General features: G+C 39.2%; 2 protein-coding genes across 8 annotated transcripts in view; both read left to right on the top strand.

Annotated features, from left to right (window-relative positions):
- SGO2 (shugoshin 2) overlaps nucleotides 1-14,983 on the top strand; it is a 111,193-nt gene extending 96,210 nt beyond the window's left edge. The window contains exons 2-10 of one of the 6 annotated variants that reach the window (XM_081915558.1): nucleotides 1,661-1,705; nucleotides 2,716-2,890; nucleotides 5,429-5,604; nucleotides 7,189-7,266; nucleotides 7,950-8,032; nucleotides 8,457-8,671; nucleotides 9,638-11,329; nucleotides 13,389-13,539; nucleotides 14,594-14,983. In XM_081915558.1, the coding sequence (XP_081771684.1) occupies nucleotides 2,749-2,890; nucleotides 5,429-5,604; nucleotides 7,189-7,266; nucleotides 7,950-8,032; nucleotides 8,457-8,671; nucleotides 9,638-11,329; nucleotides 13,389-13,539; nucleotides 14,594-14,699 (2,643 nt within the window). In that variant the 5' untranslated portion in view covers nucleotides 1,661-1,705; nucleotides 2,716-2,748 and the 3' untranslated portion in view covers nucleotides 14,700-14,983. Of the gene's footprint in view, nucleotides 1-1,318; nucleotides 1,756-2,715; nucleotides 2,891-5,428; nucleotides 5,605-7,188; nucleotides 7,267-7,949; nucleotides 8,033-8,456; nucleotides 8,672-9,637; nucleotides 11,330-13,388; nucleotides 13,540-14,593 lie in introns of those variants that run through there. The other 5 variants (XM_081915560.1, XM_081915561.1, XM_081915557.1 and 2 more) reach the window with 5 other exon arrangements.
- A 2,602-nt stretch (nucleotides 14,984-17,585) lies between these two features.
- The window catches only part of LOC309365541 (aldehyde oxidase-like), a 55,104-nt gene continuing 54,496 nt past the window's right edge, over nucleotides 17,586-18,193 (top strand). Inside the window, exon 1 of one of the 2 annotated variants that reach the window (XM_081903556.1) lies at nucleotides 17,586-17,778. In XM_081903556.1, coding sequence (XP_081759682.1) covers nucleotides 17,703-17,778 — 76 coding nt within the window. In that variant the 5' untranslated portion in view covers nucleotides 17,586-17,702. The remainder of the gene's footprint in view (nucleotides 17,779-18,193) is intronic. The other variant, XM_081903555.1, reaches the window with a different exon arrangement.

The following is an 18,193-nucleotide window of genomic DNA, read 5'->3' as shown; positions in this document are numbered from 1 at the left end:
CGTGAGGAAACGATGGTGGTCATATGTTCAGAGGAGGGGGAATCTGATTTTAAGAAACTACAGTGGTGCCTCGCAAGACGAAATTAATTCGTTCTGCGAGTTTCTTCGTCTTGCAGATTTTTCGTCTTGCGGAGCGCAGATGCACCCTGGTATTAACGGTTGTAAGAAAAAGGAAACAAACTTGCAAGACGTTTCGTCTTGCGAAGCAAGCCCATAGGGAAAATCGTCTTGCGAAGCAACTCAAGAAACGGAAAACCCTTTCGTCTTGCGCGTTTTTCGTCTTGCGAGGCATTCGTCTTGCGAGGTACCACTGTATTAGATTAATTTGGGTTGATTTGTAATAATTTGGAAAATTAATAATAATTTGGAAAAAAGGAAAAGAAACGGCAGCGCAATCCTACAAAAACAATTGGTCAGCAATATGATTTGCCGGGTGGCGCTGTGGGTTAAACCACAGAGCCTAGGGCTTGTTGATCAGAAGGTCGGCGGTTCAAATCCCCGCGACACGGTGAGCTCCCATTGCTCGGTCCCTGCTCCTGCCAACCTAGCAGTTCAAAAGCACGTCAAAGTGCAAGTAGATAAATAGGTACCACTCCAGCAGGAAGGTAAACGGCTTGTCCGCGCGCTGCTCTGGTTTGCCAGAAGCGGCTTAGTCATGCTGGCCACATGACCCGGAAGCATAGCTGTCAACGTTTCCCTTTTTTTAAGGGAAATTCCCTTATTTTGAATAGGATTCCTCGCAAGAAAAAGGAAAAGTTGACAGCTATGCCTGGCAGCTGTACGCCAGCTCCCTCAGCCAGTAAAGCGAGATGAGTGCAGCAACCCCAGAGTCGTCCATGACTGGACCTAATGGTCAGGGGTCCCTTTACCTTTTAAGCATGTACAGTGGTACCTCAGGTTAAGTACTTAATTCGTTCCGGAGGTCCATTCTTAACCTGAAACTGTTCTTAACCTGAAGCACCACTTTAGCTAATGGGGCCTGCTGCTGCCGGAGCACGATTTCTGTTCTCATCCCGAAGCAAAGTTCTTAACCGGAAGCACTATTTCTGGGTTAGCAGAGTCTGTAACCTGAAGCTATGTAACCTGAAGCATATGTAACCCGAGGTACCACTGTATAGGAGTGCAGCCTCAACTAGTAAAATTCTTCTGTTTGGGGAGATAGCAGCTCTCCCAAAACGTTTCCAAATTCTGGTTTTGTTTTGAAGGCACAGGGGCAAAGCGACCTCTTTCTGTTTTCCCAGGAGTCACTTTGAACTTGGGTATGCACTGCTGAGCGTGAGAGAGCAAACATCGAGTTTACCCACTGAACCCCGTGGGACTTCAGTTTTTGAGCAAAGACGTGGGTGGGAATGGATCGGGCTACAAAGCTTTGCAACGCGCCCCGCGCGCGCCCACGTGGCTCGCGAGAGGCAAAGCCGCACGGGTCGCCCTCGGCTGGGTTGTAGCAGCTGATGGCGGGAACGCCGCAGCTGCTCGTGCGCGCGCCCTCCACGGGCTTCAACGGTTTCAACGGCTGCGGCGCGAGGGACGGGCCATCCAATCAGCGCCCCGCCAGCCGCCGTTTTGGCGGGAACTAGAGCGGTGGGGGAGCTGTGTGGAGAAACGACTCTGTGTTGCCTCCTTTTACCTCAAACTTTGCTTTAAAAAAAGGCCACTTTTAAAAACCGACCCCGGGGAGCCTGTGAGCTCGAGTCCCTTTCCTCAAGTAAATAATAAATGGGAAAGATCATTTACAATGCCGGATTTACTTATAAGGTTAACTTATAAGGTTAACAAGCTATAGCTTAAGGCCCCACTCTCTCGGGCCTCTTAAAACATTTAAAGGAGGGGAAAAACTGGATGTACATTTCCAAAATATAAAATAAAATAAAACCTACAGTGTTTTGTGTTGTGTAGGCTCCTATTTGTTGTGTGCAAATGGCTTTAGATACCTATTAGGTCCTTAAATTACTATATAGCATATATTCAACACAAAAAACAGTGACAATTTGTTGTTGACAAAGGACAACTGGACATATAAAGGGCCCCATTACCTTCCATAGCTTAGGGCCTCATCAAACCTAAATCCGGCCCTGATCATTTACCTCAGTCATGTAAAAAACAGGGCTTCCCCTGTGTCTTTCTACCGTGGTTTACACATTTTTCCTAATGGAGAGGGCTTGAAAATAATTTCCCCAGTACTGTATTTAGTAATTCCTGTTCTCTGTAGGGGAAGAACAGGATACAAATGGAATGTATTATTAATAATAGCTCACCCGCAGCTTTGAATTTGATGGTGAATTGAACAATTAAGGAAGTGCTGTTAGGAAAATCTGAAGTAGATTATTTAACTAGTGTGTTCAAAAAAGACTTAAGGACAGACCAACAAGAGTCATTTCCTTTCTGACTGATTTCTTTTATTCAGTATGTTAATAGTTCCAAACGGAGTCTCACACATGACCAGCTCTGGAGAGACTGTTAGATAGTAATTTCACTACATTGCTCCTACTTTTTCTCTCACGTCCCTTACATACTTTGGAAATGTGTGGAATAACTTGGGATTCTATAGAGTGAATGAATTGGTTAAAGATATATTAAAAATTGTTTGTTTGTTTAAGAATGAATACAAGACCCACATGATGAATAATAGAGTATGATAACCCTTAACTGAAACTATGCAACTAAAAATATCCACTAAAACATTAATATATCTTTCTTTGTGTTATCCATTGTTAGATTTCTACTGGGTAATGAACTGAATCCATTAAAATGGAAAGCAATCCATTTCCAGAAGCATCTTCCTTGATCTTTGGAGATATTAAAAGACGTGTTGGGGCGAAGAAGAACGGATCTCTAAAAGCTGGGAAGCTGAATGCTTCTCTTGCATGTAAAATCAAAACTAAGATAAGAAGTGAGTGTCAACTAAAATTTTGATAATATATGTAACTCTCAGAAAAATAAAATACTTGTAGACCTCCTTAAGTAGTAGCATTTTTAAAAATACCCAGTGTAATATGTCTACAAAAATACATTCATCCAAAATGAAAAAGAGCCAATGTTTCATGAAACCTTTATTCAAATTATATTCAGCAATTTTGGGCCAGTAACACCGTCTTAGCATAATTATACCTTTTGTTTTTACTGGTTTTTATGTTGCTGTTTTTTAAAAAGATTGTTTGTTGTTTTTATGTTGTACAGTACTTGGTGGTTTTAAAATATTAAGTGGTTTATAAATGCTTCTAAATAAATAAACCAGTAGCTTGTACAAATAAAATAGGATAAGTTTAATAATGTTATGCCTGTGGGCACAATGAGGATCTGCCCCTCCCACTGCTACTCCTTACTGCCCTTTTCTTCATGGGCTGGCAAGGGTGGCTTCCCCAAAAAGTGCATGGAACTGAAGGAGAGGAAGCTGGAAAAGTAGCATACAGTGGTACCTTGGTTCTCAAACTTAATCCATCCTGGAAATCTGTTCCAAAACCAAAGCATTCCAAAACCAAGGCGTGCTTTCCCATAGAAAGTAATGCAAAATGGACTTTTAAAAACAACCCCTAAAACAGCAGTTAAACATGAATTTTACTATCTAACGAGACCACTGAGCCATAAAATGAAAGCAATAAACAATGTACTGCAGTCACGCAGTCCATCAATCAGTAGCTGAACTGGGTTCCACAGTCACAAAAACAAAAAAAGGCCACAGAAACACAAAATAAATAGCAAAAACAGACAGACCTCAGCATAACGCTCAAAATCGAAGCGTGGCACACAAATCAGACGCGTAACACGCAAAACGGAGCACGTTCGGCTTCTGAAAAAAGTTTGCAAATCGGAACACTTACTTCCAGGTTGGCACTGTCTGGGTTCCAAGTTGTTTGAGTCCCAAGGCATTTGAGAACCAAGGTACCATTGCACTTCCCATTTCTTCCCTCTTTCAGCTCTATGTGGTTTTCAAGATTTAGATTGGCAGCTGACAGAAAATGGAGCAAGCAAGAGAGGAGAAGGAAACATGGAAGAGGTTAGGAGATTGGTCACCAGAGTGGCTGGTGTTCCTCAAAGGTTCAGTTTCACTCAGGGACCCCAAATGGTTGGCATCCCCTGTGATATTACTGTCTCTCAGACTGTATTCCCACTGCTGCTTATTGTGTACTCACAGTTTCCAATGCTAGGTTTCTAATCTGTGTGCACATATCCTAAATGCATTGCTTCTCAAACCAGCTTCACACTGAGTGGATTTCTTAAGCCATTTCTAAGTTGTCTCTAGTTGTGAACATCTCCGCACAGGGTAAAGACAACCTGTTATGTGCTGACGTTCTCACCCTGGGTCAGCAGGGGGATACTGTAGATAGTTTTCACTCAGGTCCACATATGCAAATAAGGGATTGAAAGTGACGTTCAGTGATTGGATAGTTACAGAAAATGGTTACTGTTGTGTTGTAGTGGAGCTCTATATAAGCAGGCTGGCTGAACCCTTCAGTTCAGTTTTGTTCTGGCCTGTGAATAAACAAGAGCTGTTTGAAGAATCGCTGTGTCGTCTGTTATGTTCACCACTTCTTAACACAACTCTTGTCCATCAACATCCCGATATGTACACAAACATAAACAAATCTAACCTTGCTGATGTGAACAGCTAATGAGGAAAGCACTGTGAAATGCAGGGGGGGCAGACAACCTCCGTGCTTTAAGGCAAGGCCATTTTCAGTATGATATACTGTAGAATTTAATTCATTATCAAATCCTGATAATAAATATTCCCTTATCCCGTACTACTCCTTAAATTATCACTCAGTAATATAGTATATAGGGGTGGTGCTTGCATTCTGACTTGTTAGAAATTATAGAAAGCAATTTTCTAGAAATTAGAAAATATGGTTAGGCAAGATTACAAGAACTATACACAAGAAAAGAGCACAATCTTTGTCATTCAAGCATTTTAATTAGAAAATTGTAATTGTTTAACTGTGCAGTCTTCAATATGCTTACTCAGATGTAAGTTGCTTTGAATGCAATAGAATTCACTCCCATGTAAGTGTAAGCCCAACAAGTAGTCCTGTCCAACAACATTTGGGGGGCACCATATTAGCTACCCCAAGTATATAGGCCTGAAGGATTTTATTTGTTTTTTACTATATTTGGATATGTGATATTTAAAGGTTTTAAATAAATAAATACAATTCCTCGCAATAAATTTTTAATAGTGAAGAAACAGATGTTTTGGCACCTCCAAATTAATTTTTTGTGTAGAGTGCAAGAGCATTAGGAATATCAGTATTTATTTGTAAGTCTTCTGTATAACTATTCCATGGTTGTGGATATGAGTCTGGATGCAGGTTTAAAATAAATACAATTTTTTTTTAAACATACAGAAATAGAATAGATACATATTTTAAACACACTCATACATAGGTGTTTTTTAAAATCCCAAATTATTTCATATTTTTATTTTATGCAGGCAACTCGTCACTTTTTAAGATTTCTTTGAAACACAATAATAAAGCTCTGGCCATGGCCCTCAGCGCAGAGAAAGAAAATTCTAGGAAGCTAAGAAATGAAAAGCTCTTATTACAGAAAGAAGTGGATGAGCTGCATTTGCAGAATGTCTTACTGCGCCAAAAGCTGAATCGCCTGGTATGTTCTGAAAAATACTATTTGCGCTATTACATTATTCATATATTGTGAAAATAAAACTTATGGGGAAGGGATTCAGCTATGAGTCCCAGGGCATCCCCACAATCATCATACTCCCCAAATTGGCTGGGGGTGGGTCAGGTTGGAATAACCCCCAGAAGAGTGCATGTGGGAGGAGAGGGAATGCTTGCCCTGGTGGAGTGCTCACCTTAGTGCAGTGTAAGCAGCTACGTAGCATCCATCTGTTTCAAAGATCCTGTTCAGTGGGATTTTGATAAGCATTATGATGCAAATGATATATCATAATGGGAATTACACCAGCGGTATGTGTAGCCTTTTTAGGCCTTTTTCACGGGTGGAAAGAGCATTGCGCCCCGCGGGGAGGGAAGAAGGAGTCAACAGAGACACCGAAGGGTTAAACCAGAGAAAGAGCTGTTTATTCTACCTTCCTGGCTGGTAGAAGGAACTTTGCATGATCATTCACAGCAAGCACAAGTTTTTACAGCCATTGCACCCAGCATATATTCCCTCCAGGCCCCTTGCCCCCCTTCTCCCCCTCCTCAGGAGCCCTGCCTCATGAGCTTCCTCTGAGCATGAACAGAAACTCCTGTCTTGGGACTCCTGGCGCCCTTCCCAGGAAGAAAGGGGGTTGAGAAGCCTGCGTGCCAGCGTGTCCAAGATTTGTTGCAACTGGGTGAGATAAGACTCAGTTCTCATGCCTGCTTCTGCTTGGCATTGACAGAGCCATTCATTAGCTTTTGAAGCTTTCTTGCGCTGATAAAAAGAACGCTTTGCTTATGCAGCAGCATCTTGTGAGAAAATGTGAGAAAAGCTGAAGCTGTGGATTTTAGAAGAGAGAAAGGGGAAATTTGGTTTTGAGGCCTGGTTGGCGGGGGGGGGGTGACTACACAGACCTAGGTGGGGTCACCTGTCCTCACCTCCTTCAGTATGCACATGGGCATAGCCAGGATTTTGCAGGAGGCGGGCTGAACTGAGCTATCTGCAACATGATTGATCAGTTAGTTAACTATTTTTATTTATTTACTCGATTTATGGGGGGGGTAGCTGCCCCGCAGCCTCCCCCACCCCCAACTACAGTATGTCCATGAGTATACATGTATCCTCCCTGTTATATCAGGGCAAAATGTTTCTTATCTCTTGGTCACACTCAGACCCTGTGTGTGCATGCACGCCCAGCAACTGGAGCTATGCACCCAAAGTTTCTTTTAAACAATGAACAATCACACAATCAGCCATTTGGGTAACACATTTTCTTAATCAAGTAATCATTGATATACTGCTGAACCTTAATACATTGCTTTATGTGTAAAACAGCAGAGGGGGAAATGCTACTGGTTGGAGCGGGGGAAGGTTTTACAATATATATTTTATTAAAAAAACTTTTGATGTTTTCTTGTTTTTAGATAAATTTCATCTCTTTAATCCCAAATAAAATATATTAATTTCTCAAAACTGTCTCTTTCTTTACTCCAGAAAGATAAATCCTTTTTATCATTGTTTTTCTCTAACTTTCTAACTGCGTTAAATAAAAGTTTTGTTTACATTTAATTTTTTTGTATGCAGAATAAAATTCTCATAGAACTGGAAGCATTTGTGAATAATAACATTTCAACTGCAATTGAAATGAGCACTCTTTCAGAGGTATGCTGCTTTGTGAAACTTATTATCATAGGGTGAAGAGGGAATTGCTACTGTATGCCTTCATGTTTTGAAAATCAGTATAAAAACTGGTTTGGTGATCAATATTCCTTTGGTTTTTCAGAAGTTAGCTGTGGATTTACTTTTGAGGTTTGATTAAAGTACAGGTACAGCAGGACAAACATGCTGATCAAAACAATGGAAATCCAATTATATTGTTGACATATTTATATAGATTTAAACATACAACTAGATGACTTCAACTAACATAATACACAATATTGCTGTACTGTACTTTCTAGCAGTAAAATGATACCCATGTACAAAATCAATGGTTTATTAATCAACTTTTTCTGTTATAAATGCTCAATATGTGCACAAGAAGAGTGGCATTTAAATGAAATAACTACATTATGTGAGCAAATATTTTCTTAATCTGCATATTTGTGCTTTATACATATATTCCTAGTTTACAGCTGCTAATCTTTACACTTTACATTACTGTATTAAAATTGTTCTCATTGAAATAGTCTAACACTCGAAATCTTAATATATTGGTATGGGTGCAATTCTATACCGACAAAACTGGGAGCAAACCCCCTTCAACTGGGAATTATTTCTCTATAGACATACTGTACATAAAATTTCTCTTTAAGTGTTCTGACCATTTTCCTCTTTTTAAACAGCATATTCAAAAACCCTTAGCAATGGAAAAAGACCACTGCAACAGTTCTGGTCAAAAGCCTGAGATTTCTGATCAACCAATTAGGTAATATTTAAATTGATTTATTAATCTAGATGGAAATCAAAATGTGAACCTCTGATCTTTTATGAACTGACATTTATGTGTATTTTGCCAACAAAAACATAATTTATACCTATACATGGTAATTATTGTTTGCAGGCTATTAGGAATAGCAATTTATACCTTAGGTTAAGGTAGTTTACAGTAGTACATTTGCTAGCAGTTTTTCTCCTTAGATGTAATCTCATACACTTCTGTTTTACACTAGATCTTGTTTCCTACTTATTTTGGGGGGTTTTATAACACAGAATGTGATTCATTATTAGATTACAAATCTGTGCACTGTTATCTGGTAGTGTCCCACTGAACAAAGTGAAGTTTACTTATGAGTTAAATGCTGAAGTGAATCCCATTTTATTAACTCTTTCATAATAAATTGTTCTTTCAGAACTATCAGGCAACATATGAGCACTCAGACTGAAGAACATGATGGAAATCAGCAAAATAACATATCAGCCTGTGTACCTGATGAACTTGTTACATCAAAGGAAACTGCAGCAGATCAAATCAATGCAGAATTATTTGTGTCTGAAAAAAACATATCAAAATCAAGTGAAACAAATAAAATAGAAACAGTAATTATTGCAAATAAATTTACAAAAGGTATACAGCATATTTTATTGCATTCACTTCATTTTATAGGGTCCTTTGTCCCTACCAAATGTTGCAGAAAGCAAGAGTCTCAATATAGGACTTTTAAAATATAAATTGTCAGCAGGAGAGGTTTGGATTGTGACCCCGGCATGGTGGGTAGATGTCTTCAGCCCTTTCCCTTCATTGTAGTTCTTGTCTATATTGGATCTCTAATACATGCAATTTGTAAAGGAAAAATACACCCACTGGAGGGATTTCACCCCAGTGCACATTGCATCAGGTCCACAGAAGGGGATAAAGGACTAAGGCCCCTTACTTCCCACTCCATGCCTGCGTCTTGATTCAGATTGCAGGGGGGGCGTGTTTCATGCTTGCAATCTAAGTTTATAAAATCAGGGACAATAGAGCTAGATATATGATTCATGTCTCGTTCAAGTCTTAGAAAATAAATGAACATTTATGTTGGGACACACCAACACAGAAATGCATAATGTTATTCCAAATGTTTTTTCATTATATTTTTAAAAATTAGGCACATAAGATGCTTTTATGTAAGCTATTTAAAACACTATAGTAGGTTACAGACCAATTTGAATAAAATAGCTACAGTATCACTAGGTTTGTTCAGGTCTCCCATCTGATATTTATAAAAACACTGTTAACAATTTCAGTTAAACAGATGCATGTTGTTGATATATAAATTGTTACTAATAATGGGTGGGATTTCCCTGACGAACCCTGTCAGCTGAAGCCCTGCTTTCCCTTCTCCTTGCGTGCCCCCTACATGCTTCTCCCCAAATGGCTCTCGGGTGTCTGGAGATCCATCAGAACAGCACAGGTGTAGGCAAGGGGAGAATGTTCCATCTGGCAAGCTGAAATTGTTTTTGAAGATTAAAATAAAGCATGTTCCAAATGGAAAAAAAACCCTTTCCTGTTTATGCAATGTAAATGAACCTGGTTTTGCTTTGTTTGCAGAAAATCCATCATGTATGGATCGGATGTCTAGTAGGACCTTTAAGCTAAATCTGGATAATACATCTTCTGTAGAAAAATATGAAAGACAATCAACAGCACACAATAGTCCTTTTCTAATCCAAAGATATGTGACTGAACGGAAGAAACGAGGACTGTCCTGCACATCGAATATTCAGTCTACTATAAACAATTTTGAGAGCAAAACAGAGCAAAATAGCATATTGCATTGTGACAATGACAAAGTCCACACTATTGGTCAGATGACCCCAAAAGATGTTTCATGCACTAAATCATCTCAACCTAGAAAGGAGTCTGATCACATCGATAAACTATGTTTTATAAATGGTAAAAAGCCAGAAGAAACTGTATATGATGCTGACATGGAATTGACTGCTAGTGAACTAGGTGAGATACTCTTAATTAAATCAAAAGCCAAGGTTGAGAACGCTAAAATAGTAAAAACTGATAAAATTTCAGCAACTTTGAGAAAAGTGAAAACTAAAAGTACAGAAAAACAGATTGAGGATAAATATAACATTAAACCTAAAAAATGTAACAAGAAAGTTCCTAGTAATGGAAAAGTTAAAGATATTGATATTGTTGAATCTAAAAATGTTCTACCACCAGAAAAAGGATTGTTTCAAATGAGAAATGATGAGAAAATGAAACTGAAGAACACCAATAAACTTGGAGAAGATTTCAAGAACAGTAACAAGAATGACAGACAGGTGCATCCCCTAAGACTTGTAGACTTACAGCAAACAACTCATGTTTTAGAAAAAGAAAAAATGAAAGATACAATTTTCAAAACAGCTCAGAATTCAGACAGCCAGGTCCCAGAACATGATTTTAACGTACCTAGCAGTAAAGTACCATTAGAAGGTTATTCTATTGAAAGCTTGCCACCAGTACAAAGCTGTGTGGTTTCAATACAGGATTTAGACATAAATGAGTCCTATCCTGTTGTTTCCAAAATAAAAAAATCACATTACAGTGAAATGGAAAATGGACAGTATTTGAAAGGGCCTAGATCAAAAGTATGCAATTCTAATAGCCAGACTATACAAGATGAAAAGACTGGTATAAAAAGTGGCTTTAATAAGAGAGAAGTTTCTTCCAATTTTGGAATAACAAGAGAGAGATCTGCTCATGCTTTAGGTATTCCTAAAACAGATGAAATTAATGTAGAGTTTTCACATGGTGATAAAAGAAGAATTTTTGCAAAAGCTGGTAGGAAGACAAACATTATATACCCAAGCTCTCAGAAAAAAACTTCTGTGAAACAAAAATTACATGATGAAAATGTGTATACTGAGAATATACATGAAGGAAATGAAAACATTCAGAGAAATTCCAATGTTCAGCATGTTACAATTTCACGTTACCTAAAGAAAGCAGCTAAATGTTGTGTTGAAACATCCGAAGAAAGGGTAGATTCTACACCAAACCCAAGCAAGAAGACCTATAGTGTTTGTTCATGTGATCAAGATAAAAGTGTAGAGAAAGTAATTTCTAACAATACTGAAATAGCTACTGAGTTCCATAAAATTCCAAAAAACATTCCAGTTCTGAAAAACCCTGAAACATTGCAATTCTCAAGAATTTACCAAGAAGAAAATTACTATGCTTCCACAGAGAATGTGAACATAATTTGTGAAGAGTCTTGCAGCAAAAGACCAGTATCAAACTTTGGTATGTGTAGCTTTACTTTGGATATTAGGAAACGCACTCTAGGTCTGACTCTGTCAATTTCTGCCCCCGTTCCCCAATTTTATTGGGTGGGTATTGTGATTTTAATAATACTTGATTTGAATTCTTCCGATATACATCCCTGTATGAAAAAACTAGAATATATGCAATTGAATAGGCCTAGACCATAGCCATTATGGATCAGGTAGTGAGCTCTGGGTGATTAGGAATCATGTACTATGCTCTGGTTAGTATCTGGAAGCGCATGTAGCACTAACTGCTTTTCTGGTATGAAGTGATGCTTATATGCCCATCAGTGGTATCCTACAGGGGTATGCAAAAACTTTTGAGCTATATTTAAAAATCTAATGATTGTTGCCTCATATTCATGGCCTTCTAGCCCACTTCATATATTCGATAAAGTGAGCTATAATAGTCCATGCACATTTATGCCATACAATAAACTTGTTAATGGGTGGTTCCCTAGACCTGGTAACAGAAAGCTGACTGCTCTTTTTGGGGTTACACTTCCTCTGAAGGAGAAGATATGTAGGTTGGGGTACTTCTGGATCCATTGCTGTTCTTTGAAGCTCAAGTGGCCTCAGTAGCATTGAGTGCCTTCCATCAGCTTTGATAGGTGGCCCAGTTACACCACTATATGGAGAAAGTTAGCCTAAATTCTGTTGTCTATGCTCTAGTAACCTCTAGCTTAGATTACTGCAATAGGTTATACGTGGGACTGCCTTTGAAGATGATTTTGAAACTTCAGCTAATGCAATGGCCAGGTTGCTCACTGGAGCAAGACGGTTTCAGCACGTAACACCAATCCTTGTCTGATTTCACTGGATACTGGTTAGTTTCCAGGCCCAATTTAAAGTGCTGGTTTTGACCTATAAAGTCTTACACATATCAGGACCCTAATACCTCAAGGACCACCTCTCCCCTTAAGAACTGACCCAGACCTTGCAACTGTCATCTGAGGCCCTTCTTTGTATGCCCATCTCCATGAGAGGTCTGGAGGGTAGCAACACAAGAACAAGCCTTTTCAGTGGTGGCTCCCCACTTGTACAATGCTCTCCCTAGGGAAGCTTGCCAATTTTTACATGTATTTAGACCAGGCAAAATACTTTGTTTTTAATCTATGGCTTTTTTTAATTCATGGATGGGATGTTTTAGTGTACTGGGTTTTTGTTTTTTGTTTTTTTAAAAAAGAAAGTGTTGGTTTGAATGTATGTATACGGGGCTCGCTTAAAATATTGTAAGTCGTTTTAAGTTGCTGTGGCAAAAAATTAATCATAGAATTGTAGAGTTGGAAGAGACCCTGAGGATCATCTTGTCAAACCCCCTGCAATGCAGGAATATGCAGCTATCCCATACAGGGATCGAACCTGTAACCTTGGTGTTATCAGCACCATGCTGTAACCAACTGAGCTATCCAGTTGACTGATAAACAGTAAAAATAATTAAAGGGAGACACAGTGGTTAAATATGGTGAACATGCACAACAGTTATGTGATTGATTGCAGCTCACAAGTATGTGTCCCTCCGTGTTCACAAATGCAATATCCCTTCACACTCTATATAAAGTTTGCCCTCCTTGTAATGAAACATTGTACTTCTATACTACCAGTTGTATTGCCTGATGCAGTAGGTGAGGAAATAACATTAAGAGTTCTCACTTCAGCTATGTTTCAGTTGCTAAAACTGGGAATATTACAGCATCTACTTTTTACAAATCACAAAGTTCATTTCAAATACCATGGCTTAACTTGTGTTTGATTAATTAATTACAGTTTCATCCTACTGGTCTTCCAGAAAGAGCTATGTTGCCCACCAATATTTTATCCTCACAACAATTCTGTGAGATAAATTAGTTTTAGAGAGGGTGACTGTCCCAAAGCCACCAAGTATCATGGTTGAACAAAATCTGAACTCAAGTCTCCCCAATTTAAGTTTGGCATGCAATCAACCAAACCACTGTGTCTCCAAAAATATATATTTAATATTTTTTTCAAGTTTATTAACATTCCAGATATTTTTGCAATTAGTGATTCAATAATAGCTGTAATTTCAGGGCGTAAGCCTCTTCAAGAACTGACAAATATCAAAGCACCTTCCCTTCCAAAACCCAATAAAGACTTAGAAGAAAATTCCATATCACCTGTTAGACGCAGGAGAGCTACAGTTTGCTACAAAGAACCCAAAATCAACAGGTTAGTTTTTGACAGATGGTTTCTTTTTGTTTTGTTATATTTAAATATTTTTCAAAGTATGCTTGACACCTTATTCTGCAATTGGCATTTATCAAGCACATATTTTATGGAAACATACAGTTGTACAAGAAAGAATCCCAAAAGTGACCCAGAAACATTTTAGGAGAGTAGAATAATTACTTTGTGAGAGTTTATTGAAACAATTTCCATAATCATGACAGTTGAGACTAATAATACCTAAAATGTAGGTTTGATTTTAAGGAATAACACATACACAGAGAGACAAAGCTGCAACTCTTACTCAAACTAGCCTAATAGTGCAATCCTATCCTCACACTTCCTAGGACTTGGGACTCAGCTATACAACTGCAAATAAATAACGTTTTAAATATGTTGTAAAGTGGAATATACGAATGGGACACTAGATGGCAACAGTGAGCTATGCCAAATTCAAGGTATTTTTCAAAACATTTTTTTAAAAAAGCATTTTCACAGCATTTTTTATGTGTGTGATTCCACCTAAGTCCCATTAAACCCATATTTTTGAGTAGACATGAAGGAGATGGATCTGTATTAGTCATTTCATTGCCTCATAAAAAGAAACATGGGTGCTGACATTTTGCAAGTGGAGCACGAGCACAATTAGTACACCTTTCTGGAATCACACAGCTGCTATGACTTTTCTAAATGTACACAGATTTTTGAGGAGCTTCTTGTGTTAATCTAAGCTAATCTAGTATAGTGACTATATCACATAATTTCAAGTACCCCATTAGAGAAAAAGTTCAAAACTAGCATCTCTCAATCAACTGCAGCTTATTACAAAATACAAGGAATTTACTTATGTATTTTTAGGGCTTTAAAGCGGGTGGGGATGGGGTTTTTTACTCCCAGGTAAGTAGAGTTAGGATTGCAGCCAAAGTGTCTTAATCGGAGGAATGGCTATTCTGTACAAATTCTTACACTAAGTAAAATTTATGAATGATGTTTGCCAGAAAAGCTCACCAGTTATATTCTCAGTGCCACTAGTGATTTAATTATTTTTGCCTTTCAGCAAATTGAGGAGAGGAGATAAATTCACAGATACAGAGTTTCTTAATGCTCCAGTCTTCAAAGTCAGAAATAAACAAAGCTTTAAAAGTAAATCAAGATTACTCTAAAGAGGATATACAGAAAAGTGCCTACCAGTATGTTGTATCTACTTTTTAAACAAATTTTATTATTTCTTCTTTACTAAATTCCACTGACTCAATTTTTATTTGAACTAGATTGCTTTCTTCCACTCTCTTTTTAATCAGAATGAACGAGGTGAGCAAAAGTATATCTACACAGACAAAACTTTAGTGTTGATAGTTTATGTAAGTTTAAGCATTTCGTAGCATCTTTTGCGTAGCATATTCTACTTTAAAACTGTTGAATTAAAGTTTCCAAGTTTTGCACATAATGTAAAGTGAATATAATTATTTCAGAGGATAACAGAAGTGTTCCATTTTACTTGGGAAAGTAGTCTTTCTCACAGCCTGAACCAATTCTGAGTTACAGCTGTTGTGTCTTGTATGTAGAGGCCTATATAAAAACATGGGGTGACCAAATGACAAGAGAGGACAGGGTTCTTATACAAGATAAGGAAGGTTGGTCTAGAAAGATGCCTTCCCCTTGCTTGCTTCTAACAAGCAGAAAACCCTCTGCTACAGTTCCCTGCATTGTTATGATTTTCATAGGAGTTTGGGATCTCTTCCTAAATGGATTTTGTCCTCCCCTTCTTACCATCTGTCTGCTCTCTCTTTATTGTACAAAAGCCTTGTGACTGCACCATGAGGTGAATGTTCCTCATGAATTTTCTTTTGCACAAAAGCACTACTGCAAGAAGTAGAATCAGCTCCTGATGCCAAATCAAGCAGGCAGAGGATACTTTGTATAGACTGGGAACCCAAGCCTATTCCTGTGCATATGCAAGACTGAGCTGTTTATGCAAGGTTTAAATGTTCCTTTTTCAAGAAATGTGAAACCTACATTGACAGCAATGTACATTTTATATCCATTCAACGTTTCCCCTGGCATTAACAATATTTGGATATGGCACAACTAGCAAGAACACTTTTGGCTTCTCACAAAATATGTCCACCTTCCATGACAATGAGAAAATACTCAGAGAACCTTCTACCTGGAGAAATACTTAGCCACCGAAAAGTGTATAAATAAAATGTGACAATAATGGAGGAGCCAGGGTGGTCAATTTCATATTCTCTAATTTTGTATTTACATTTAATTAACCCTGTTTTCTAATCACTCCTGTGATTCGCTGTGCTTCCAATTCATTTGAAACATCATAATATTAAGGGCTATCCCCATGTACCATAACAACAACAACGGTATAAATAATAAAATCATCATCATCATCATCATGAAGTATAAATAATCCTGTATTCCTGTCCCCTACATAATAGCAGGTGCCACTAGGTAAAGGTAAAGGACCACTGACAGTTGAGTCCAGTCGCAGACAACTCTGGGATTGCGGCGCTCATCTCACTTTACAGGCTGAGGGAGCCAGCGTTTGTCCGCAGAAAGTTTTTCCAGGTCATGTGGTCAGCATGACTAAGCTGCTTCTGGCGCATCGAAACACCGAAACTAGAGCAGTGCATGGAAATGCCGTTTACCTTCCCGCCGGAGCGGTATCTATTTATTTGCTTGCACTTTTTGGCGTGCTTTTGAACTGCTAGGTTGGCAGGAGCTGGGACCGAGCAACAGGAGCTCACCCCGTCGCGAGGATTCAAACCGCTGACCTTCTGATCAGCAAGCCCAAGAGGCTCAGTGGTTTAGACCACAGTGCCACAAAAAAACAAAAACAACAACAACAACAACAACAGAGGAATAAGAAGGCCAAAAAGTGTGCCTTAAGTGTCTCAAAATAACATGGGGATCAGGAGGAAAATGTAGTGCTTATCATACTGATGTTTCAGGCACTATGCAATAGGTGTTCATAACACACTTGTTTTCTGAGAAAGCTTTGCTTTTAATTTCCCCCAACCCAGGAACGCTCCCAGTGAGCTTTTTACCATGGGAAAAGCTGTGGCCTGCAGTGATTGAGCCAGTGCCCAACATGAATATACACATGGAAATGAATGGCTGTATGGTAGGAATGTTGTTTCTAGGTAGCCTGGGGGCCTGAGCCCTGAGCCTTTTCTGCCAGACCCTAGATCTCCTGTCCTGTTAAACTTATTTTAGAAAACAAAAAAAACTTTGATGGCAGGGCAGTTGGACACACTGGAAACCACATAGCTGGGGATACCCATCCATGCACCATCTTAATTTGTCCAGAGAAATATACAGTCCTGGGTGGAGTAGGGAAGAGATGTGTGTGAAAGTGGCTGAGAAACAGAGAAGGCATGTTAAGAGGAGCAGCGCCATGTGATGAAGGGGTGATAGCAAAACACAGTAACCAATAAATCAGCATAAACTAGTCCGAGAAATCGTAGAATTAAGGGGTCAACCATATCACACCTGGGAGTGAGTATCATCACATGCGTTGCTCGTGATCATACTGGTTTTAAAAAACTTAGTGTGGGTTGGCCTTCAGTTAACATAATTTAAGTCTGTGAGTTTCATTGGGTCTACTGTAGGATGACAAAAGTTGAATATCACCCACTATCTTGAAGACAGATATTAAGAATATCATATCCCAGATAGAATTGCATGAGGCTTCTTGGATGGCTGAATTTATCAGGCTGTAATTTGGAGGAGGACTGGGGCATGCAACTAATTAGCAAGGAAGTGCCACGAAGCATGCGTTTATCCAGTGCTTTCCCCTCGTTACTGTGAAAAGGCAAAGACGATGTCGTCCCACATCCAGAGTTAAGGAGAAGGGTTGTTAGGAATTAAATTACAGGAAATTGAGCTTTTTCTTCCGAAACGAAGTGTTCTGCACCGGGATAACTGGAAGATCGGGGATGCTATGGCTAAGCGGCGACCAAAATCTTTTCCTCTGCAAGAGAAAAATGTCCTACACGCCCCCCTCTAAGGCGGAAGGAGGAGGCTAGGGCTGAAGCCTCAAAGCCACGCCTCGCACTCATGTTTCATGTTGTTGAATTCACGATCAGTCCTTACTCTCCTTCACGACCTGCTGCTCCTGTTTCCTCGCTCAGTTGCTATCCCTCTGTGCTGCGATGTCTGTCCCAGCAACAGAACGAGCAGAAAGGGCTTCAGACCATCTGATTTTCTACGTGAACGGCAAAAGGGTAAGTGGGAATCGAGCTTCCCGAGGACGCAGGAACAGCTGCTTGGGGGTATTTCCTGCTCTGACAGTGCAGCTTGAAGTGTAGCAAAAGGAAACTGCCTGTACTGTACTTCCCTCTGCTTCCGATCAGAGGGTCCCAGTATAGTAGATAGACCCCCTTTACCCCTCTTCTAACAAGACGTTTGCATTCTGTGTATTAACCCAAACGGCAGAATTGCTTCCCTGCCTGCGGCCCTAGGGAAAAACTCAGTGGCAAATTACGGTAAAAAAGCCCGGAAGGTTTGCATTTCACGTGCTTTGCAGGTTGAAACTAGACACCTTTGCTCAGAAGTGAATTCCTCTGGCTACGGTAGGAGTTAACTGCTAAGCAAGTGTCCAGACAATTGCAGCCTTAAGAGTCTCGTTGATATTAAGAAAAGC

Source organism: Podarcis melisellensis, assembly GCF_964234715.1.
Source record: "Podarcis melisellensis genome assembly, chromosome: 1".
In the NCBI taxonomy this organism is placed as follows: Eukaryota; Metazoa; Chordata; class Lepidosauria; order Squamata; family Lacertidae; genus Podarcis; species Podarcis melisellensis.
This window is presented reverse-complemented; position numbering and strand designations above follow the sequence as displayed.